This window comes from Carassius gibelio, chromosome B16, assembly GCF_023724105.1.
Source record: "Carassius gibelio isolate Cgi1373 ecotype wild population from Czech Republic chromosome B16, carGib1.2-hapl.c, whole genome shotgun sequence".
NCBI classification, from domain to species: Eukaryota; Metazoa; Chordata; class Actinopteri; order Cypriniformes; family Cyprinidae; genus Carassius; species Carassius gibelio.
This window is the reverse complement of record NC_068411.1, coordinates 26,325,313-26,350,973: the sequence shown is the minus strand read 5'-3', so window position 1 is coordinate 26,350,973 and position 25,661 is coordinate 26,325,313. Positions and strand designations below refer to the sequence as shown.

Genomic DNA, 25,661 nt, shown 5'->3' with positions numbered 1-25,661 from the left:
CACGCTCTCAGTGGCTGTGACACGAGCGAAGGGGCTTTTCGAAATATCATATTCAAATCAGTCTCCGGCGAGGGACGGAAGAAAGTACACATTTTGAACAAATGGAGGAAGATAGCGCTGAACAGATGAAACCCCTACTGACCACAGTAAGTATAAAGTTGTTGTCTCCTCAGATTTGAGTTTTTGCGGGAGTCTGGAGCGTTTCTTCGCGCGTTCATTTCAAAGAAAGGAAAGGGACAGGGATGAGGGATATGGATGCGGACTGGCTTAAAGCATCAATTCCTCGGGGTTGTTAACGACCCAGGAGCAGCCACGTCGTCTTAGTGCACTTTAGAGGTGTTTGTTTTAAGGTTGTATGGCAGTGGAATTGTACTTTCATTGTTTTGGGGTGAGCACGCTTTTGCCAGGAAGTGTCGTTTAGATCATTGCGTCACAATAACGGTGAAAGACGAGCCCAGTACACTGTGAATCTCTCTCTCTCTCTCTCTCTCTCTCTCTGGCACGAAATATATACGTTATAACTTTTGTTTAATGTTTTATTTTCTTTCCACATAATATATATTTTTTATATAAAACATTAAAGCATGAGTTTGGTTTATATTGTGTCTGTATGCATTTAGATTTTAGCTGACAACAGAAAAAACAGAAACTGTGTCCACAGTCTGTGTCCAACTGTCACGTTACCGTTATATTTTCCTTTTTAAAATGACGTTCTATTCTATACATTTAAACAAAGAAGTCATAATGACATCCTTTCAGCATATGAAAGCTTGACATAGAAGTCCTCTCATTTTTATAATTTATTCTGGTGAGTGAGACTATCTGGGGAAGTCGTGGCCTAATGGTTAGAGGGTTTGACTCCCAATCGAAGGGTTGTGAGTTCTAGTCTCGGGCCGGACGGAATTGTGGGTGGGGGTAGTGCATGAACAGCTCTCTCTCCACCTTCAATACCACAACTTAGGTGCCCTTGAGCAAGGCATCGAACCCCCAACTGCTCCCCGGGCACCGCAGGATAAATGGCTGCCCACTGCTCTGGGTGTGTGCTCACAGTGTGTGTGTGTTCACTGCTCTGTGTGTGTGCATTTCGGATGGGTTAAATGCAGAGCACAAATTCTGAGCATGGGTCACCATACTTGGCTGAATACTTCATACTTCACTTCACTTCACTTCATCTTGAAATGTCAGCTTAGTTAACATGAATTTGTATAGTAAACATTTGATTATTCTCTCTCTCTTGCTATTATTATTTCCTCTGTCCCTCTTTTTTTATTCCTCAGAAGCTTAATTTCCATGTAGACATAATGACTTAAGTAAATATTTCCTTCCTTCAACAAATCATTTGCTCTTTCTTAATGCTCTTTCAATGCTTGTGTATATTTACATAAAAACAGTACTATATTATCTACAAGTAACAATAATCGGAACAACTATTAAAATTACAACACTTAATATATGCTTAACCTTAAGGATGAATTAATTATTTTTTTTGTTATAATTATTATAATTGTTTTATTTACATTCAAGTAAGCAGGGTGAAAATTGTTACTTTTGATTTATCTTTTCAAAGCAGAACATATGGGCTTGTGTTTCCATATAAACAGTAGGCAGTGGGTCCTTGTTATGCTGTTTTTCCCTCTACAGACAATGCATTACTGATACAGAAGGATGGTGTGGTTAATATTAGCAAAACCTCAAAATAACAATCTCTGTCTTGCTACTTTCTACTCTCTTTCCACAATTGCGAGTCTGTTTATGGAAGCTTATTTTTGCCACGGAATAGAAAATACAAAAGGTCATTCTGAGAAAGAAAGAATTTTTAGATATAAACTCACAATTGTGAGATATAAGCTAAGAATTGTGGATTATAAATTTGAAATCTGAGAAGAAAAGTCAGTATTGTGAAATATAAAATCACAATTTTGAAAAAAGAGGTCAGGTTTTTTTTACTTTTATTTTTAATTTTTTTTATAAATCAGAATTGTGAGATGTAAACTCAGACTTCTGTGAGAAAAAGTCGAGCGGCAACCTCCCGCTCTCTCTCGTGAGGCCAATAAGAAAGTGACTAAAACTGCAATTCATCGACTGGCCGCTTGAGGCTGGCTGCAAAATGGAGTCCGTCCCATACACTCCCCATGTTAAAATGCCCAACTTTACAGCAGAAAAAAACATGTTTACAGCCTGGTTCAAAAAATGATTTTGGTCTATATTGCTAATTTTGCCCTTCACGACAACTGTGAGAGGGGTGAATTTTTTTTATAACTCATCCGTTTAAATTATATTAAGCCTTAAAGTTCTGCATAATTAAGGGCGTGGCCACTTGAATGACAGGTGGATTGCCGCTGTTGACAATGGCGTCGCGCTAGGTGGGTGTGGCTTCAGCAATCAGCTCCCGCCTTTTTGCCCATTTTCGGTTATCCAGGAGAGCAGTGACGCGCTGCCAAGATGGCGACGGCCCGCTCTGCACACTTTAGGCTTCAAAACCACTATTGAGGGGTCTATGGGTGACGTCACAGACACTACGTCCATATTTTTTTACAGTCTATGGAAAAAGTCAGAATTGTGTGATTTAAAATATAGAATTTCGAAAAAGTCGTAATTGTTACATATAAACTTGCAGTTCTGAAAAAAGTCACAGATACCATGTTTATTTCTTTTTATTCTATTTTTATTCCATTGGAAAATAAGGTTACAAGCATACATGTTGATGCAGGTACACTGAATTGTATTTTTATGTATATATATATATATATTTTTTTTTTTTTTTGTATATTAATTTATGAAGACATGGCCATGGCTAACAATGAATTAAACACGAAATTTGGAAGCAGAAAAGTGACTTTTTTCTTATAAAAGCTAATCTATTAATCTTTGATTTATTTACAGCTTACACAACAGTGTATGTTGTGAATATTATGTAATGCTGTTTAATGTCCAAATGGCAAATCTGAGTCTAAGACTGGAATCCAGATGAGGAAATGGCTGTGGGTTATTGCATAATTATGTATATTGTTTAGATGTCACTAAACAAAGTTAGCTTTCTATTTATCTAAAAATGTTGCAAATGGCCAGTTCCTGTTACGTTACAAAGAGGCTTGTTGTGATTTTCACCTGTACTTCACTGCTATCCATCACTCAGGTGTCTTCAGGATGATGATGGTCCTCTGTTCTCTGCCGTCACTCTGTCTGGATATTGGTGATGAGGGAAGAGTTCATGGTTTGTTGAGTGTACGGTATCGTAACGTTACTGCACTGGTTCAGATGGAAGATTAGACAGGAAGTTTGTCATTGTTCTCTGGCTAGAGGATCAGCAGCTCTCAGGGGTGCTGGGACCCAGCAGACAATGCTGTTGATAAAGCCACAGAGGGCACAGCCGAAAGCTCAGCAGGTTTGGAGTAGTCGGGGACAGTAGTATGAGGTTCTGTGACCTGTCAGCGTGCAGTAGTCAACACAGTTGCTCTGCTACAACTAATTCCCAACAAGTCTTTCTGGTCCCACTTGTTGACAACTGTTGAGAGTGATTCTTTGAAAATGCAATTAATTTACTCCGTATTGATCAGGCGTTATGTTGACACGATATGTGCGTTAACTAGGCCTAGAGGGAACTGGAAACATTTAGTTTTGGGGGAGAATATGCAGATTGGATTAAATGGAGATTAGAGTACTGCAGTTTTATTTGTGCAAAGGTTATTTTGTCACCAAAATAGTTGAAGGGGTCATATGATGTGATTTCAATTTTTCCTTTCTCCTTGGAGTGTTACAAGCTCTTGATACACGGAGAAGATCTATGAAGTTGCAGACTTTGAGACTAAAGTCTCAAATCCAAAGAGGTGTTCTTTATAAAAGTTAAGAGTCAACCATGCCCTCTAAAATGGTTCATTATAACAAACGCCATATGTCTACATCACAATGTGGGAAGATTTGCATATGACTGCCCAAATGTTCACGCAAAGAAAGAAAGCTATTTAAAAACAGAAACTGTGTCCTCAGTTTGTAAATGTTACCTTTTTAAAATGACGTTCTATTCTATTATTTTAAATGAAGTCATAATGATATCCTTTCAGGATATGAACACTTGACATTGAAGACCTTTTGGTGAGTGGGAGACTATCTTGAAATGTCAGCTTAGTTAACATGAATTTGTATAGTAAACAATTGATTATTCTCTCACTCTTGCTATTATTCATTACATATATGTATGAGTAAGTGTGCTCTTTCCTTTGTCCCTCTCTATTATTCCTCAGAAACTTAATTTCCATGCATAATGACTTCAGTAAATATTTCCTTCCCTTACCAAATCATTTGCGCTGTCAATAGATATTAATAGCCTCAATAGGCTTTCAATGCTTGTGTATATTTACATAAGAACAGTACTAAATCATCTTTAAGAAACATTAATCGTAACAACTATAAATATTACAACACTTAATATATGCTTAACCTTAAGGATGAATTAAAAATCATTTTAGAACTGTTTTATTTACATTCAAGTTAGCAGGGTGAATATTGTTACATTTGATTTATCATTTCAAAGCAGAGCTTTTATTCTTGCTGTTGCCGCCGCCGCCAATTTGTGGAGATGCTGTGTGTTTCGTTGTGAAAGCAAAACTACTTTGTAGTTTCTTAGTTCTACTTAGCATGTTAAAGCATTTATTTTGTTGTTGTGCATTTAAAATATATTTTACTAATCTTGGGGTTGTTCAACAGTGCAAAATCTGTTTGCTTATTATTAGATAAGTATTGGTATTAGCATTAGCTTAATCTATTTTATGTTTTTGTGATCTTATCAGAGAAATTGATAAAAAAAAAAAAGTGTATGCTACCTCAGGATTGCATTCCATGCATGCATTCATAGCTGCAAATATTTAATAAATAAGCACAGAATGTGTGGGATTTTTATAAATGACAAAATATCTGATTAAATTTAAAAAACAGTCAAAGCATTTCTTCAGAGGTGGCTTTTAAAGTGCATGTTTTGCATCATAAAATATTTTGTTAATCTTAGATGAGGGGTTGAGACTGTTGAGCAGTGCAAAGTTTGCCAATTCTTAATATTAGTATGTTTATGTTTTTAGAAGCTTATCTGAGAAAGTCTTTTAGATTAGTAAATGTTACAGCAGTATTGTATTCATAAATAGCTGAATTAGATTTACAATGCTTATGGTGTAACGGGCCAGGGCGCAACCAAATAAGGAAAAGATATTCCCATGCAAACTCACTGGCTTGTGAATGAATGTCATTCAGCATTATAACACACTCCTTTACCACACTGCTTCATCCATAAAGCTACTACAGTAAATACTGAAAACATCAGAAATTTAAGATTAGAAAATCACAGGTCAGACTGTGCTCACACACACATTAAAAATAAATAAGCACAGTAAAAGTGGCAATTTCTACAGACATCTCTTGTTGTTTTTCGATCAAAAAATTTCAATCAAAATCAGAAAAATCACCCAGTTCTACAACTAATAATAGTTCACTTATTATGAAAGAGTGAATTCTTGAAGCATCCACATTTCCTTTTCTTTCAGACAATCCATCTAACAATGGTTTATTTTATTTGATTATTCTTTACGTAATCCCTCTCCATTCATATAGATTGTGTAGCTTCTCAGATTTAATTACAGGTATTAACTATGGAGCCAAAAGAGTATCAATAAAGATAAATGCACACACTACATTCACATATGCACACATAGGATTCATACATGCACACACATGATTCATAAATACACACACAGGATACACAAATGCGCACACAATTCACAAATGCACACACAAAATGTAAAAAGCACAGAAGATTCACAAATGCTTACAAAATTCAGAAATGCACACAAAATTCAGAAATGCACACACAATTCAGAAATGCAAACAACATTTACAAATGCACTCAAGATTCACAAATGCACAGGACAAGATTCAGAAATGTATTTCTGATGCACACACACATATATCTTGATTTACAAACTGCTTGCGGTCTGTGAACTTCACTGCATTTGTGTGTGAATTTTGAGACTCCTCTGACTTGGCTCCACACACAAATGCCTTTTTTTAAACAGGGAATGATCTGCAACCAATCAGATATCTCCCTTGTTTGAGCCAATCACAAGAATGCACCCCACGTGGGGGATTGTTTACTTGTAAGCCAATCAGCGAACGACTCACTTTCCTCAGCGAACAACTCACTTTCCTCAATCAGCGAACGACTCACTTTCCTCAGCGAACGATTCACTTTCCTCACGCAGCGAACGACTCACTTTCCTTAGCGAACGACTCACTTACCTTACGCAGCCGGCGACCCACTTTGCGCAGCCGGACACCCACTTTGCGCAGCAGGAGACTCACTTTCTGCAGCAGGAGAGTCACTTTCCTCTCGCAGCGAACGACTCACTTTCCTCACGCAGCGAACGACTCCCTTTCCTCACGAGTCACGCAGCGAGCGACTCACTTTCCTCAGCGAACGATTCACTTTCCTCACCCAGTGAAGTTGAGCGAACGATTCCCTTTCCTCACGCAGCGGCGACTCACTTTGCGCAGCCGGAGAGTCACTTTCCTCTCTCAGCGGACCACTGACTCTCTCTTCATGTAGGGACCGAATATTATAATTAAAGTGACTTCTATATTGCATCCAAAATAATATTTAGATATACTTAAAATATTCAAAAAGGTGTAATTTTTTTTTACTTGATAAAATGAAATAATTGCCTATTGCAAATTTATGAATCCATGGTTAACTTTTTTTCTGCAGTCACAGTCTGGGCTATATGTATTGAGACATTTTTAAATTTATATTTTGTAAAAAATAATAAAAAATAAACCTGAATTGTAATCTAAACATCTGTATTTCCATACAATTTCATAAATAGGCTGTGTGAAAGTGTTCATGTGATTGGCTTATAAGTAAACAACCACGTGGAGTGCGTTCTTGTGATTGGCTAAAAGAAGGGAGACATCTGATTGGTTGCTGATCATTCCATGCATTTGTGTGTCAAGCCAAGTCAGAGGAGTCTCAAAATTCACACACAAATGCAGTGAAGTTCACAGACCGCAAGCAGTTTGTAAATCAAGATATATGTGTGTGTGCATCAGAAATACATTTCTGAATCTTGTTCTGTGCATTTGTGAATCTTGAGTGCATTTGTAAATGTTGTTTGCATTTCTGAATTATGTGTGTATTTCTGAATTCTGTGTGCATTTCTGAATTTTGTATGCATTTGTGAATCTTCTGTGCTTTTTAAATTTTGTGTGTGCATTTGTAAATTTTGTGCACATTTGTGTATCCTGTGTGTGTATTTATGAATCATGTGTGTGCATGTATGAATCCTGTGTGTGCATATGTGAATGTAGTGTGTGCATTTATCTTTATTGAGACTCTTTTGGTTCCATAATTAACAGCTTCACTGGCTGAATGACCACAAAGGTTACTCTGTTGTCAGGGCCAACAGGTATGCGTTCTTCGTTTTCCTGAGCATAGTATCAGTGTGCTTGCCTACTACATGCTTATGTACATGAAACTAATTGCTATTAGTGCTTTTATGGAAAGAAATGTAAATAATTTCTTCTCTCTAACATTTTTGCCACATTCATTTAGCTAGCTTACAGGTATAGTTCACCCAAAAATGAAAATTGTCATCAAAACTCACCTTCAAGTTGTATGAGTTTATTTATTCTGTTGAGCACAAAATATCACCATTTGAAGAATGTTGATAACCAAACAGTTGCTGGTAGCCATTGTAGGGCCCTATGATTTCTTCAGTGTGGGAACATTGACGGAATTTTAAGTCTTTTGAGAAAACATTTTCGTCATATCATAGACCGAAACCTAAAGATCTTCACAGCGAACCGTCAAAATAAAAGTTCGGTTTAACTTGAAGAAACTGTTACAGAAAAATAATACTTAATGCAAAAAATGAATTGAGTGAACTATCCCTTTAAGGTGCTGAGTTTTTAAAGACAATGCAATGATGACTAAGTGCAATGAAATGGTCAGTAAGGGGAATTTCAATTAGTCTAGTTAGCAATCTGATTTTATATTTGGTACTTGTCACACATTTGCTTGCAGTGATGTAACTTCCAATATACTTTACACTGAAGCAATGCTACAAAAATAGAACACCCCATAATAATCAAAAAGACATTGACACCATGTAAATAATATATTCATTGTGCAGTGTAGACAGATTCATTGATTATAATGTGATTATACTAGCTTTAGTAGTAGCCTATGATATTGCTTTTTTTTATTTCAAACCCTGAATGTCCTTTAACACCTCAGGGGAATGGCACGCTGTACCGGCAGCTTCCCAACATTCAGGCAATGTATAGCTCTAGTGCTGTTGGAACCCAAGCGCTCACTCCTGCTCATGGAAAAACACATGCATGCTCACAATAACACACCCTCATACTCTGATATAAATAACACTTTATGTTTAGGTCTTTGCAATCAGGAGTGAGACCCGTCCGACATCAGCAAGAGAACCGTGCACTGGCAGCATCTTGCAGGATTCTCTCTCACTTCTGCTTCCTAGTCATTGTGACATAGATGCTTTAGCTCCTGATCTTGGTAGAAGCAGACTGCTGCTTGAAGGAAGTGTGTGGAGACTTCCTCTTCTGCAGATCCTGATTGTAGCTTGTCACTACTTTTTGCCTCAGGTTGACCTTTGATTGTTTCTCACCGTTATAGCTCTAGTAGCAGACTGTATTAATGAGCTGGCTGAATGATCAATATATCTGGATCTTATCATTTAAGCTCTTTGAGTCTTAAGTGCTGTCGGATTTTCTCCAAGTGACAAAGTTTTAAAGTCCCTCCCCAGGGTCTGTGAATGATGCAGGACTTCTGGGGAGACATTGTGAATATGAGGACCACCAGAGGAGCTACAATATTCTCGGTATGTTTTTGGGCTCACTGTCTGACCTAATTCAGTTTTTCTTGATGTTGGAGCATGATTCAGATTAGGCATGTTCATTTTAACCAGTTAACTGTCAACCAACCATTAAGAAATTTTGACCGATTAATACAATCAGTTTAACTCTTTAAAATGTCATTTATTTATTTATTTTCAGTAATTTATAAAAAATATTTAAAAAGCTTTGCTGCATTGTTAAAATAGGCTACACTACATGTATAAAATTGGTTGTTTCTTAGAGAGTGAGAAAAACAAACATGTCGCATAGCCTATTAATAAGTCACATTTTATTATTTAATTCAGAAATAGGCCTAATGCAGATGCAAAATGTTTACAAACATTATGATAAACACTCTAAACATAGCTATGCTATTATAGTTCCCCTCACTCCACAACAAATCCTTTCAGTTCGCTATTTATAGCCTAGCTTTATTATGCTTTTCTCCGCTCGCAGAAGCACTCATGTGCTGTTGTTTGTTGCTTTTTGCGCATGTAAAATGATTCCCCAGGAAACAAATGTTAGTATTTTTAATGGGTAACAGACACTGATCCTTTCTAATTTAATTATATTCTAATTTAAAATAATCTTGCTGCTTAAAAGTTAACAAGCGTCGGTTCTCGGTTAGGAAAAATAACCGAAATGAACATCCCTAATTCAGGTTCTATGTAGCTCATTGAATATCCTTTGGCTTGTTGTTAGTGTTTACACATCATGTTATGTTTTGTTTCAAAACATTGACTTGGGAGTTGTGAACACAGTATAGTGTATTTAGTGTGAAATTTAATTTACAGAAGTGAAATCTGGTGTCGTTTCATTGAAAGAGGTAACGCGTGTGAGTGGTTACAAGACACCTTGTCTGTCACGTGTCGTGACGGTTTTAAACTCTAAATCCACATTGTACCCTTTCGTGTGTTTTGCCCTTTGGGTGATATCTGATGCCATGGCACTCAGGAATGCTTGGACAGAGTCTCGTGGCAGGACAGGGGACTCTGTCTTTTTTTGTTTTTAAATACACAGGACTCTCTGTATATGTACTGGAAGAGACATACTCATCTCACATCTCACTGTCTGCGCATAGTCTAGCTATATGTATATATATTTATACCATGGTCTGCCTAAATACGTGATTCTGATTGGCTGGCAGGTATATGCATCAGCCTACGTGAGAAAATTGACAACAGGCTGTTGAATTGTTAGAAAAATAATGCACACCCGAGGTGTTGCCAAGATGCAAAGCCAATAAAAATCAAGTATTTAGACAGAAATCGATCAGATGATTTCAAGGCTTTCAAGTCAAATTTTTTTTTTTTAAAACACTGTTGTGAGTAGGATTCATTTATTACGCATCTCATCCAATGCCTCTGTTGCTAGTTCCAAAAAGTAACGAGGCTTGAACTGTTGATAACTGCAATTATAATAATGCAGTTAATAAGTTAATAAGTTCATACAGAAACATCCTGGAACATAACTTTGACACTGAATTGCTACACTATATTTCTAAGCAACAAGGAGGTAAAATTGCTGTTTTTGAAGTAACTAAACTAACAGTTGCGTTGTTTGTAGAGATATGCACAGAAATGAGAAAATTCCCACATGCAACTGTCATTGCCCAGCTAAGAACAGTTTTCTTATCCACGGTGTAGTCAATTCAATATTACTGAATATTAAGGTCTCAGAGATACAATGATGATCCAGTTCTTGTAAGGTTTAAAAAAAAAATGAATGTCCATGTGGACATTTTGCAGGTCTTGTCTCTGTTGTGATGTACTACTTACAGGTATTTAACCTCATGGATGTTTCCGGACATTTGGCAGCCCTGGTACGATTGTACCACATTTTCTAACGTCATGATTTCCAATGTATTCTGCAAATGTCAGCTGATTATGGATTGATTTTATTTTTACCCCCTGCTCCTTTTGAGTGAGCTCAGAAAAATGTCTCCTGAAATAGTTTCGGGGTAAGAATAGCTGTGAATGTGATCTGACTATAGTTACATCATCCATGTCACGCAGCTGCCCACAGGACATAGTTGCATCTATTGTTTGGCTTATAGTTCTGAGCTGGAATGTGCAATGATAGCCAAATAGTGGTTCAACATCAAACTAGTTGATTTATTGTTCTAAATTATTTTTATGTAAAAGTTTAGATATACTTTAACATATTACCATACTGACATCATTCTGTGCATCTGTGCATAAGGATTTCTTTCTTAGAAAAAGTCATGAAATGAAAAGTCAGCATATATTTACAATTGCATCGAATACAATCATGCTCACATTCATTCATTTTAAGCAAATATTCCTTTTTAGGTGATTCATTCCAATTACTTTTAACACAGTCCTGATTAGTTAACTAGTTGTTCAGACATTCAGAACTATGCAAACACTGCTGCTGGGGTGTAAAAATCCATAAATCGCTTTTTGGTATGCAGGATTCTTTTGTATCATCAAAATACTCATATTCAAGGCACTCAAGTAGTGTAACATTTTTTAAAAGCCTTTATTCATGTGACTTTAAAATTTTAAACCACACATTTGTGCACCAGCAAATTGCGGCTAACTCTCCTTCATCAGGGTGTCTATTCACAAACCCACTCAGAGTTCATTTAAACAATCTGTTCGTCACATGACACAGTCACTGGAATAGGTATCAAAATTAGACAGTTAATTATAATTATAATAATTCCCAATAAACTCAAAACAACTCAATACTCTAAAAATATGTATATAAAATATATATTAGCGCTGTCAAATGATTAATCGCATATAAAAGTATTTGTTATTAATAAATGTATGTTTATCTTAGCACCATTCATTCCTTAGGATCCAAACAGGGTGCATTTAGAAGCCCCCAAACACTTCCATGTTTTCCCTATTTAAAGACAAGAGTAGTTACACGAGTAGGTATGGTGAAACGATTTTCTAAGCGGATAAAAAATTAAAACTATAATATATGGTGGAAGAGCACTTTGCAGCACTTCGACCTCTGTGCAGTAATGTCATCACTCCTGAGAGATTTATTGTTTAGCCAGTTTTGAAAAGTTTTAATTTTTTTTGTCACCGTATTGAAAGAGATTACTTTATTTTCTCACAGATCTATCTAGTTTTCTGTTTGGAGATTTGGCCTGTGTATTAACAATGGTAGGGAACTGTGGGAATTGGATTATTGTTTGGGGAACTTAAACAAATATGCAATAGAGGGACTCAGGCATAGTCCTGAGAATACCCTGGGTCGCATCTGGAAAAATGTCGCACAATCACCATGTCTAATACACCAGCTCCTTCTACAGCAACCAGCAAAATGTTCTCACAGACATGCAGATTTCTCTTGGGAAATTTGGAAAAACGTTGTCTGGTGCACTTTTGTGTCCCAAGAGTACTTTAGGATCTCTTCTAGGATGCAAGTGGAAAATGTTTCTCATTTCGCAATTCACAATAATTATGGTGCCCGTAGATTGTGGCTTGGTCCTGATAATGGAGGACATGGAGTTAACTTTGTTTGGGCCCAATTAAAGCTTTATATAAAAAAAGTCTTTGTATAAAGTGAGTGGGTGGCATAACAATTATAGTCACTCATTTACAGTATATAGTCTCCAAATGTCACTCAACCTCGGGCATAGTCCATATTTTTCAATATTTTGAAAAATATTGTGCAGTAGATGTATTGTAGACTGGAAGTGGACATCTGTAGCATGCATTTAAAGTTTAGTCTAAGCCCTTAGACAAAATGATACATTATTGGAATGTCCTGTGTCCTAGACCCTCATGATGGAGCATCTATAAGCAAGGGTGTAGAAACCATTATTATTTAAGGGGGACATGTCCCCCTCACTTCATAGGAGATAATCATTATTTTTCAAAAACTCATGCCTTAATGTGTCCCCACCGTGATTCAGATCCTGTCTCTTTGCACACAAAGACATGTTCCAAGAGACGGCAGCTGTTAGATGATAATAGAGTTTCAAAGCACGTTTTATTTTAGAGATGTGTTATTATTAGCACAGGTAAAAAAAAAAAAATACTAGATTATTATTTTTTTACTTCCTGACGATGCTTTGATGGTGACTGATGGCCATTCATCATATTTTTTATATTTAAATGTAACTGTCCAATAACTGATAAGCAGCAACCTTTTTTCAGCTTTTTGTTACAATAAGAAATGTATCATTACAATAAATCATCTTAAAAAGAAATGCACAAATAAATGTTGTTGTTGTTATTATTAGTGCTATGATAACTACAAAATCCCAAACATTCATCATTGATTTTATTTAGAATTCTTGTAATTTACTGTTATTTAATTTGCCTATTTATTTCTAAAGCTACAGTTACAGTCCATTCCAAAGTTTAATATTTTAAGTTTGTTCCGATCCCTAACTGTTAATATGAGCCACAATGCCTGAACAAGAATCACTATTTATGTTTATATTTATGTGGATGTGCAGTTTGTATTTTGATTCTGATCTATTATGTTCATGTTAGCTGAGGTAATAGTGTTGTTCCAGAGTTTTGGTACATTTGACGCAAAATGAACTCAAGTTGTTTATTCTGTGACCTGTTCCCTTCAGTTTTGTGCCCAGAAGCATATTGTCAAAAACAAAAGTCTTAAGCCCACTTATGGTATAAACTCTTGCACAATTCTCAATTATAGCTAGACGCAGGCAGCAGTAACTGTTTGTTTACTCTGGTGTGTCATAATTTCATATTTCTTTATCTCTCTCTATTCAGGGCAATGATGAGGAAGCTGTTGTTGATCATGGGAAAACCAGCTGTACCATCAACACAAATTTTGAAAAAGAGGAACTTGAAAGTAAGTCCTTTCATTCACATAACCCCCTTCTTTATTTACCCTTTATAGTAACTTGCATAGTTTTTTTCTTATCCTCAAGCATACCATCTGGTCTTTTGGCACATGGAGGAGTACAGTAAATGTCTTCAGTGTTTTCACACATTACTTTGGGTGTGCGTTAAAGCACAATGATTGAAACCATTCCTCCCCCTCAACCTAATTTCACTCTCTGGCTGAGTTCATTGAGGTTTTTGACCTTAAACGTGTCTTAAACCACCCCCTCCCCCATCCCCTTCCTCTCTGATGGCTCTCCCACGGGTGAACGCTATGTTTCCAGGTGATCCGATTCCACTGTCAACCTTCTGCATGTGTTCTGGAAGCTTGTGCCTCTTGGAAAGGAGGCACTTGGTGTTTGGTAACATGAGTAAGGCAAGAAATGACTCGAACTCACAAGAACTCATTCAAGTGACTTGTGCATAGTGAGAGGGGACATCTGACCTACATATTACAATTACGGCATTCTAGTCTGTGAACTGATTCCCTTACTAGAATGAGAGTTGAACACACTTTAGCCAATATAAATGGTGTATTTAATTTGGAGTAGTACTGGAGAAGTCGTCGTAGTGAAGTGTTGTTGTTGTTGTTGAAGTAGTGGTTGACCGATATGTACTGATTAATATGTAAATAATTCAAATTAGACAATTACTTAAATCAAACAAACTCCTGTTAATGATACAAATCATTAAAAAATATTTAAAATTTGTAACACTGATTCTAAAAATATAATTACTGTTTTAATGTATTTAATTTTATAATAATTCATGTTTTATACACACACACATTTCACTCTAACCAATCTGTCTCTAGACACAAGATTGTTCAGAAATCATTCTAATTTGGTGATTTGCTTCTCAAATTTGAATTACATGTTCTTCTGTCCATAACAGCCTTATTTTCATTTGTGTTCTCGTCTGGAGAAAAATGGCTACTCAGACTAAGGTCCATTAGAAGGTTTATTTTGTTTGAACTCTTGTTTAATGACTGGTTTAAACCTCAGGTGCTGCGTCATACAGGTTTAATATAATTCTAATATTATTGTACTGAGTGAACTTGTTAAAAGTAACATGTACAGTACAGGCCGCTGCACTGGCCTCCCGCTTACTTTAATAGCATTAAGATGGATTAGACAACAGCTCAAGACCTGATTAATTAAACTGTGCTTGCTCGGGTCATGCATTTGGTCCCACCAGCATTAACTGCATGCTCTGTTCCTCACGTAAAACATTATCCTGCCCTAAACATTCTTGTTTGTCCCCTTTCACTTTCTATTTAACAGCCGATGTCATTTTAAGGGATGTCACAGGAAGCCATATGCTTTATTCAGCATGATGAAGCATATTTCACAAATGGAGTTGGTTAAATTTACTGGAATATTTAATCAATGGAATCTGTGAAAGGCATAGTTCACCTTAAAAATGAAAGTTCTGTAATTTCCTCACTTATATCATTTCATGACTGCTTACTTTTGTGAAACACAAAATATTTTTTTAAACCTGATGTTTGAAGGGATAGTTCACCAAAAAAATTTGGTTTTAAAAATGTGGTAACCAAACTGTTAATGGTAGCCATTGACTTCTGCGGTATGAAATAAAATACCTACCAGTAACTGTACCAACGTTCTTCAAAATATTTTATTTTGTGTCCAACAGAAGGAAACTCACTCATAAAGGTTTTGAACGACTTTTAAGCTGCTCTTTTTCAAGTAAATGGTGACCATGGCTGTCAAGAAAGATTTTCAAACCAGTGTTTTCAATGAATGATTTTAAATGTTGGTCTGTTCCTCACACAAAGCTATTGTGCTGCTTCAGAACACTTGGAATATAGTGCATGAATCCTACGGACTACTTTCATTTACCTTTTTGGAGCTTGACAGACCTAGTCACCTTTTACTTTTAGTGTACAGAAACATCTACTTTTGTGATCCATTTATTTCTTTTTTTTTTCTTTTTTTATACTGCTTTATGTTTTAGATCTCAGATAGGATTCTTGCTATCTTTGTTCATGCCTTTATGCTAGACACATACAACGATCTAATCGTAACAGACGTAGATCAGTGAGTCAAGTCTTTTTAGTGCCAGTTTAAACCCCTAAGCTTAATGTGCTTTGATATCTTTATCATTTTCTTGTTTTTCCTGCCATCTGAGTAACTTGGCTGATTATTGTAATTAGTAAGGACCAGGATGGGGTTTCACAGGCATGTAGCTTTGCACAGAGCTGTTGTTTTGAAGCTGGTGTTTAGGGGAGTGTCAAGATAATATGGGTGGAAGCTTTAGTATTGGTCAACCCACCTCCACCACCCTCCAATTCCTAATTGCTCACGATGTGTTGCTTTATATCTGCACTGCTGTTTCCTTCTCTGTCTAAATATGTTTTCCATATAAACTAAAACCTGTAATTGCCATTAGTGTTTCATTTATTTAATTATGTCCTTGAAGACCTTTAACCTCGGTGTATATGGAAGTCAGCAGTGACAGATAGTGAAGATAATGCATTGCCTCTGTGTGTCTCGATGTCTTTGTGAGTTGTTGTGACTGACAAACACTTTACTCTCCTCTCAGCCTCCCTTGCATTCTCTGCGCAGACAAGCGGATGAAATTGGTATATACACAGCAGACGTTTACACAGACCACACATGAGTTCACACATGTCCCTCCCTCACACTACGAGACGGCTGAATGAAGTTAGCTTGAAATTGCTTGGTGTTTTCTTTCCTTGTTCACACCGTTCTTGTGACGCAAGCAGCTTTGGCTTCCCAGAAGCCTACCTTCAACACAATAGGTCAAGCATGGGTGGCAGATTTAACTTTTAAGCTTTCCCTAAAGCATACCAGAGACAGTTAAGATGCTATTTCTGTGTTTGTTAAAAGCACACCGGTTTTCTAGCACAGTTTGTTCACAGTGTCAGATTGGTTTACGTGGAGTTTAAGAGGGCTGCTCAGCAGAAGTTTGGAATATGTGTGTGTACGAACACTTTTTTTACTCTACGGGTGTTGTTTTAAAAATCCTAATGTAAAACATGTCTAGATTGTCCTGGGTGGATATATCGGTACCATGTTGGTTATCTATCAGTATTAGTGCTGCAACAACGCGTCGACGTCATCGATTACGTCGACTACAAAAATACGTCGACGTGCGTGAAATGCGTCGACGCGTCACACTGTTTGTTTACATCTCGCGTAATGGCATACTGGGAATGGAGAAAGTTGCATTCTATCACAAAAACAGAGACCATTGTTATCAAAAGTATGTGAATACTTTAAACAGAGGACAAATAAAATGGCCCTTTGTTCCCTTTGTAAAACCGATATGGTGAACCACGGCAGCACAACTGCGATGCGCGAGCACCTCAGAGGAAAACATCTTGGCGCTCTCCGGTGTTACGGTTTAACTGGTTACCGTGTGATCTGGTGACCAACTTCCTGGTTCAGGTCTGATATTCTTGCGCTTGTGGCATTCTGAAAAGTTGAGATGTTTTTAACTCGATGCGGTGCGGACGCGTCTGGAAAAAACGAGTGCGTTGCTTCCATTATGAGCGCGCTTATCGCCAGTGCCTGGGGAGCAACTGTGAGGGTTCAGTGCCTTGCTCAAGGGCACCTCAGCCATGGGTACTGAGGGTGGAAGAGAGCACTGTTCATTAACCTGCCCCAACTCATGCTAGCTCCTAGACTTGAACCTGCGACTTTTGGGTTACAAGTCCAACTCTCTAACCTTTAGGCCACATCTGCCCCACTCTCTGTCAAAGATTTGATAGATTTCAGTTTATTTGTGTTCTTTTTGTTTACTTATTAATTTTTTTGTAATAAAGATATGTTAGCAATAGATCCTTTTTTAAACCTCAAAATAAAACCAAAATAATGCTCTTACACACCAATAAGATAAACATGTTCTTAGTATTAGTAGATGGTCCATTTATTTGTTCAGTTTATGTCAACATTGTTTTTCTTTTTGTGCATAGAAATGTGGTTCAGATACTGGATACTGGTGGTTTACTCCTAAGATAGACAGATCAGACAATTAATAATTCATCTTGTGTGTCTGGAGCACTGTTTGTATGTTGTATTTGATCTGTTCCTTTTCCTGTCCATAATGGACTTAAAAAGGACTTCCTCTCACTTGCAATACAGGAAAGAGTAATAAAGCCCTTCTCTTTATAGGTCACAGGGCAGTTTACGTGGGTGTACACGTACCTTTAGGAAGACAGAGCAGACGTAGGCATCGTCACCGTGGCCACAAGCACCATCGGAAAAGGAAGGACAGAGAGTCCGAGCGAGAGGATGGGAGAGAATCACCAACGTACGGTAAGAATAACAGTCTAAAACGTCTCAATCCAACTAATTTAATCAATAATTTCCTGTTTTGGTTTGAGTATCTTGACACATTGGCTGTGTTTTTTTCTAACTCATGTCTACAGACACTCCTTCACAGAGGGTCCAGTTTATCCTCGGCACTGAGGATGATGATGAGGAACATATTCCTCATGACCTCTTCACGGAGCTCGATGAGCTGTCTTTCCGTGGCGGACAGGCTTATGAGTGGAAAGAGACGGCCAGGTAAGGACAACACTGTGTGTAGGTGTTGTTTTTGTGTGTACAGGATATAGCACAAATGATTTATTAGCAGACAAAGATGGAGTGAACATCAACACTGAATTAAATACAATTTGAATGAAGTTGTTTAATATGTCATGGAATGGTGCAATAAAAGTACAATAAAATGTAATTATGAATAAATAAGGTGTGAATAACCCTTTCATTAGGCTTATATGTATTGATTTAAAATATTTATGTATTCAGTTATTTTGTGATTTAAAACTGATTTGATGTATGTTGCCTGTTTTATATTTTTCAAAGTGTATTTCATTTAACATTAAATTAGTTTTCTCATTTTCTCTTATTGATTTGTTATTATGTTATTGTACTTTTATTTAATAACATTCCATGGTGTATTTAATCATTTCGTTTTTATATTTATTTAATTATATTAATTATATTAATTTAGTGTGTCAAATTGTTCCATAATAACGGGACATCTTGACATTATTTGCATTGACTGATTAAGCAAGTTTAGTATTTTTCAGTTACATTTACATTTAAATTTATTTATGATTTTTTTTTTTTTTAGCAGACAACCTTTTGTGCCGCTAACACAATGCTCTACCACTGAGCTACAGGAATGACAGCTCAGTTATAACTACGAATATGGTGTAAAACATTTAATATGTAAAATGCATTTAATTTCAGAAATGTTATATTTTTTATTTAAAATACAAAATATAAAATATCAAACCATGTGGCATCTGCTAACAACATAATGCTTGACATTCTATGAGAAGATTTTTGTAGCCATTTTCACAATGACTTTAAACCAGCTGGTTTCAACTATTTTTATGTGTGATGTTTACATGTGCGTATTCCTTTCAAGGTATAGTTCTTCATATACACTATAGAAAACCTGACTGTTTGACCACCAGGCAGTGTCAGAATACTTGTTTTAATACTCGGTTAACTTTGAATCCTATTTGGTGCAGGTGGTTGAAGTTCGAGGAGGATGTAGAGGATGGAGGAGAGCGTTGGAGTAAGCCCTACGTCGCCACGCTTTCCCTGCACAGCCTGTTTGAGTTACGGAGCTGCATTCTCAATGGCACAGTCATGCTGGACATGAGAGCAAACACCATTGAGGAGATAACAGGTAATGTTTGGCCGATAGATAAACCCTTATATCTCAGTACAAACAAAATGAATGTCTGAAAAATGAATGTCTCTCCTTGTTCCCAGACATGGTATTAGACAACATGGTGGCATCCGAGCAGCTGGATGAGAGTTTGAGGGAGAAGGTGCGGGATGCTGTGCTGAAGAGACATCACCACCAGAATGAGAAGAAACTCAGTAATCGCATCCCACTCGTACGCTCCTTCGCCGACATAGGCAAGAAACATTCAGACCCGCACTTGCTTGAGAGGAATGGTGAGAGCTTTTGCTGTGCTTGACTTTTTCTTTTGAATATTTACTCAAAAGAACCCAACACTTTTGAACAAGATTCTATTAAAACCACCACTTATTGAAACTTTTTTTCCACTCAAAAACAAGAAATGACGGAAGTAGAGGTTCACAGGGTCCTTGAGTGTGTGGCGAGCAGTTATTATTAGACATCCGACAGGAAGTATATGTGACTAGATCCGCCATTTCTTTCAGCGTATTTGACATGTGCATGGCATGTTTCATTGACTGATTTCAGGCCATCGCTGTGTGCTGTGTTGACTGCACTTCCTGTCTTTACTCGCACCACAACATCCTTAAGAAAGAGCTGAAGTCATGGTGTTGTCATTGCGTGCCTAAGGCCTGTTTCCAATGGCACGCATGGGAAAGTTTTTAACTGATTAATCTACATTGGTTGAAACTCCGATCCCAAATTCTAGCTTGAATCACCTGGATTTACAGAATGGAAAATGCTGCATGTTCAGGTCACTGCATGTTGAACTTTCTTTAAACCAAGCAAACAATTTTAAGTATTTTTGATTTCATAGGAAAAAGTATACATTTCTGTGAAACAGGCCTTACCCAGAGTTGTTCTGTGATGGTTTACAGCAAAAAAACAAGCTTGCAAAGTTAATTAAAAGATTAATGATCAGTGTGTGATGGTCATGTCTTTGGGTGTTGAATCATTGGACTGATTTGCACTGTCCGTCTCCTCACTTCATTCTAACACTTCCAGCTCTCTCATAACAACATGCTTGCTTTTTATTTTATTCATCAATGTTATTTTATTCCATCTGCAGTCTGTTTACTTTCTTTTCCTCTCTTCATACTTTTCCCTCATCCTTTCGTGACCCGCTGCTCTGGTCCCATCAGGGGAGGGTCTCTCAGCCTCCCGTCTGTCCCTCCTTAGACGTACCTCCTCCACCTCCAGTCCCCCCAGATCACGCCGTCCCTCCAGAGAGTCCCGTGGTTCCCGTTCCTCCATCATTCTCAACCAGCTTCTGCCGAGTGCCAACGCATCTGTTTCCATCTCCCCCAATGCCTCCCCTTTCACCACCCCTCAAAACACACCCCCCACCGCCCACCGTGCTTCATCATCTCTCCGCTCCCCAGGACCCTCTCAGCAGGGACCCGAGCTGCTGGTGGCACGGGGATTGAGAGAGGACATTCCAGAAGTTGTGGTGTTCCCACCCGAGGAGGAGGAGGAACCACACTCACTGTTTTCAGCCACTCAGGAAGAGCAGGTGGCGCATGACCCGGGCAGGCCGGCACAGCTCTTGCCCCTACCGCAGTCAGGCAAATATCCAGCCCATCAGCATGATGTGTCACCTGCATGAAACATGTGCTCGGACTCTCACTATGTTTGTCATGAGTGTTTGAACCCAGAAAAAAAGTCACCAATTACATAATAAAAAAAAAAAAATATATATATATATATATATATATATATATATATATATATATATATATATATATATATATATATATATATATATATATATATATATATATATATATATATATATAATTTTTTTTTTTTTTTTTAAATAAATTAATACTTGTTTCAACAAAGTTGCATTGAGTGCATCAAATTTGACATTAAATACTTTTAGAATTTTAAAAATCTGCTTCATTAAAAATATCATACAGTACAACTGCTTTAACACTGATGATAATAAGAAATGTTTATTGAGAAACAAATACGCATGTTAAAATTATTTCTGAAGGATCTTCAAATTACATTGAAGACAGGAGTGATATAAATTATAATAATGTTTTACGGTATTACCGCTTTACTGCATTTTTAGTCAAATAAATGCAGCCTTGGTGTACATGAGAGACTCCTTTCAAAACTTTTACAAAATCTTTCCGTCCTCAAACTTTTTTTTGTTTACTTTCCTTGTAATGGTTTTAAAATAGTAACAAATATTTGGAACAAAACATATTATTTTGCAATATTTTAGACATTTCATATGTAAACCTGCAACAACTTGCTAAGCTCAGACTTAGAGTAGAATAGTGTATGTTTATGCATTAAAATGTAACCATAAAATATTAATTTACAAAAAAAAAATCCATTAATTACAAAAACAAAACTTTAGTAATACATGAAAAAGATTTTAATAAATTGAAAAATAACAATCTTATTATGTAACGCATGCTACTTTCAATGCAAAACCTCTCTCCTTTCTCTTTCTCAAACCTGTCTCTCACACCCTGCCCTCTGTCACCCTGAACCATTTTAAATGTCTTTTTGTCTCACTCTGTCCCCACTTGTTTTTCTTGAGTTTCACCATGACCAATCCATCAGAAGTTTTCGCGAGAGCTTCCATGAGATCTTGGCTGTCGATATGAGACATTTCAACTTGGCACTGTTTTATCATTTTATCCTTCTCTGTGAATACATACAGAACGTCCAGAAACATAATGTTCATATTGTGGTTCAGATATTAGTGTGTGGCTCTTTTAGACGTGACCTGTAAGCATTCTGTTGCCATAATCAAGAAGTCTGGGTCTGTTAAAAGTCTTCCGAACTTAATGAGGTCACAGGTTTCTACTCTAGCTATTGGAGCACGTGCACACCAGAAACCAGGTCAATAAAATGAATCACCACAAATGAAGCACACTACGAAGGGTGGTAGTACCTCACAGGTGGTAATAAATGATGTCATGCTAAGGATCAGAAAGCTTCCCTTGACGCTTTAGGTCATCGCCCTCTTGGAATACACTTAATTCCAGAGGTGTAAACCGAGCCCGTTGAAATGGGAGTGGGTGATGTCATATGGCAATGCTCCATCTTGTACTTTGCCACATTCGTGTTGGCAGAGCATGCAGCTTGTGTGCTTGCAAACCTGACCAGGCTCTAGCGACTGACATTAAACAATGGCAGTGACTGATTTGTCTGTTCCACGTGTTTACAGGGAAGACCATAGAAGGGAGGGTCTTTTTGCTCCCTTTATTTTTAAGTTTGCTTGACGTCAAGCAGCAGGCTCAGATAGCAGCAGAGCTTGTTTCCACGAAATGTCATCCCAGGCCTACACAGTTTTACAGTGCCTCTTTAAGGATAACGGGAGATGGTTTTTGATCACTGTGCTGTGTGAAGCAAAAATCCTCACCCAGAAGCCAGGAACAGTTTGTTATGCAATGGGAATTATCAAATTCTCTGGGAATATCACATTCTAAATGTTTAAAATGCAACCAACTTACAGCAAAGAGTCTATGAATTTACACACTGCAATGTGATGTTATCCAGAAAGCATGTGACTTACTCTGCATGTCCACACTCCAGACCACACAATGAGTGTGCAGTTAACCTTCCCTGTATATCAAAGCTTTGAATCATAATTATACATCTAACCACTGTCTTCCTCCACAACTTTCCCCATTTCTCATCCTAACAGGTCTTCTTGCATCCCCCCAGTCGGCTCCGGGGGGCCTGGAGAACAGTAAGCCCAGTGAAAGCCGTATGAACGGTGCTGGTGGCAGCAGGGAAAACAGCACTGTGGACTTCAGCAAGGTGAGCTCCCTCTACATCATGGCCTATTGTATATATTGTTGATGGTTATCACTCAAAGGAATAGTTCCACAAAAATGAAATTTTTGTCATTTTCTCATTAATTTCTCTTTCTTGGCATTGAAAGACAGTAAAGATTAGAGATCTTTAGTGAGGAGTGATGCTGTTTTTTTCATGCAAATAAAATAAACAGTGACCAGGAACTGTTAAGGTGCAAAAAAGAAGAAAAAGACCATTAAATATTTTATATTACACATATAAAAATTATCTATGTGATTAAAATGATTCCTAAATGATCTTGGGATCCTACAGTACATTGCTGAACACATGTAGATGAGGTTCATCTACTGTTCATTTAGCTCTTATAAAAGAAAACTGGCCATTACACATGTAGCATTTCTGTATTCCAGTGCTTCATAGTACATTTACCTGTATAAAACATTTTAAGTTAATTTGTGCATGATTCTCCTTGTAATATAAAGCACTTTTTGGACTTCCAAGGTGAGAGGTTTTATTAGATCTGATAGATCAGAATAAAATGTTTATATGTATGTGTGTGTTTGTGTGTATATATACATACACACACACATACATACATACATACATACATACATACATACACACACACACACACTGTATATATTTAGATTTTATAGTAATGTTTAAAAAATATTTATTTATAGACTTATTTATAAATAAAGAGTGAGAGAGTTTTTATTTATTTTTTTTCTTTTCAGTTCCTCAAGTTCTCAGTCTCAGAAAACTGTTTTGAAATATTATTTTCACTAACATGTCATAATGTAATTCAGGTTTTGCAAGCAAAGCAGATTGTAAAGGATAGGGTACAAATTTTAATTGGAGATTATGACTGTTTTTTGGTGCAAAGCACTAACATTGTAAGTGGATCAAATGACCAGTTTAATTACTGGCGTGAGATTGTTCTGACCATAAGAGTCTCATGGCAAGATGGCAGGTATTTTCTACACACTGAACACACTCTGTGTCTGTCTGGTTGGTATCAGGACAGCCAATCCCCTTTTCACTGTAGTTGCGGCTCTCTGGGAGGGGGCGGCAAAAGGCCTACTGTAAGTCTCTACACTGTTATAACTCATAACCTGTCTTCCGGTGTGTCTTCATCAAGTGTTTCATGACGTTGTGTTTGTGACTTTGGTCTTCTGTGATGTCTTGAGTGCTTAACCATGCTTTGATTATTGTATGGTGTGTTGTGATTAAATGATGTTTGAAGTCTCTTAGGAGAAGGAACAATGTTCCTTTTTCGATGTTGCAGTCCTTCACAATATTCCTATATCTGTGTCCTTAATATGTGATCATCAGACAGTCTTTCTTTCTGCTGTATTCTAGTGAGATGCCATTACAGGTTAGTTTCTGTTAAAATATAGTGAAGTATTGGTTTGAACAAGTTCTCACAGTTTTTATTTTTATATGACAGGTTTGTTTTAAAATAAAACAGAAACTCTAGACATATTTTTTTTTGTCTTGTTTTTTAACAAATGTCTATCTGGTTCTGGATGAATGAAATCACTTGTGGAAGATGGACAGGGTTTTTTACTTGGTTCTATTTGATAGTTTTTGTTACTGCAATTGATCCTGAACTTCAGGTGAAGCCTTATTTTGTTAGGTGTTAAGTGACATCTTCCCACGAATCCTGATCCTGGTTAGAAAAATGTGACCTCGCTAAGAGGAAAAACATTTCTCCAGACCAAACTGGACTAGATTCTGCCGTCCTGTGGATTGTGAAATATCATTCCTCTCTCATGTGTCAGTGGTTTGGTGTGTTATGTGGGTGTGCAACTGTTGCTTTTGTTCATTGTCAATGATTTATCGTAGAATTGTTTCCCATGATTTATATTTTTTGTGTTTTATAATTCATGTAATGATCGTTGATCATCACGTTAAACTGGCGTAACCTGAGTTTGGCAGAAATTTAGTTCCTGCAGTCTTGAAACCTGTTTTAGTTAATGCATGATAACCATAAATCATATCATCAAATATCCTGCATAGATTTGCTAATAGACTAGTTTGATTTCTGTTTGGTTTTGTAATACTGTGGAATCTACAACCACATACTCCCGGTAAACCAAAACACCATTCTTGAGGTACATAAACATCTAAAGTGACACTGCTTATCTGATCTTCTACTTATCTGTGTACTTAAGGTGGACATGAATTTCATGAAGAAAATTCCTCCGGGTGCTGAGGCTTCAAATGTTTTGGTGGGGGAGGTTGATTTCCTCGAGTGTCCAATCATTGCCTTCATCCGTCTCTCACCTGCTGTTCTTCTCACCGGACTGACCGAAGTGCCTGTTCCAACAAGGTAGCGCTCCGGCACCCCTGAAAACATCCCTTGTTTTTACATAAATGGCTTCAGTAGGTCTCTTACGGCTGGAATTGTATGTG

General features: G+C 37.1%; 1 protein-coding gene across 6 annotated transcripts in view; it reads left to right on the top strand.

Moving 5' to 3' along the window:
• The window catches only part of slc4a7 (solute carrier family 4 member 7), a 37,978-nt gene continuing 12,317 nt past the window's right edge, over window positions 1-25,661 (top strand). For 3 of the 6 annotated variants that reach the window (XM_052579566.1, XM_052579565.1, XM_052579567.1), the window contains exons 1-9: window positions 1-146; window positions 13,635-13,716; window positions 17,909-18,052; window positions 18,166-18,304; window positions 19,282-19,442; window positions 19,529-19,678; window positions 20,603-21,025; window positions 23,131-23,246; window positions 25,421-25,578. In XM_052579566.1, coding sequence (XP_052435526.1) covers window positions 102-146; window positions 13,635-13,716; window positions 17,909-18,052; window positions 18,166-18,304; window positions 19,282-19,442; window positions 19,529-19,678; window positions 20,603-21,025; window positions 23,131-23,246; window positions 25,421-25,578 — 1,418 coding nt within the window. In that variant the 5' untranslated portion in view covers window positions 1-101. Of the gene's footprint in view, window positions 147-13,634; window positions 13,717-17,908; window positions 18,053-18,165; window positions 18,305-19,281; window positions 19,443-19,528; window positions 19,718-20,602; window positions 21,026-23,130; window positions 23,247-25,420; window positions 25,579-25,661 lie in introns of all 6 variants that reach the window. The other 3 variants (XM_052579571.1, XM_052579570.1, XM_052579568.1) reach the window with 3 other exon arrangements.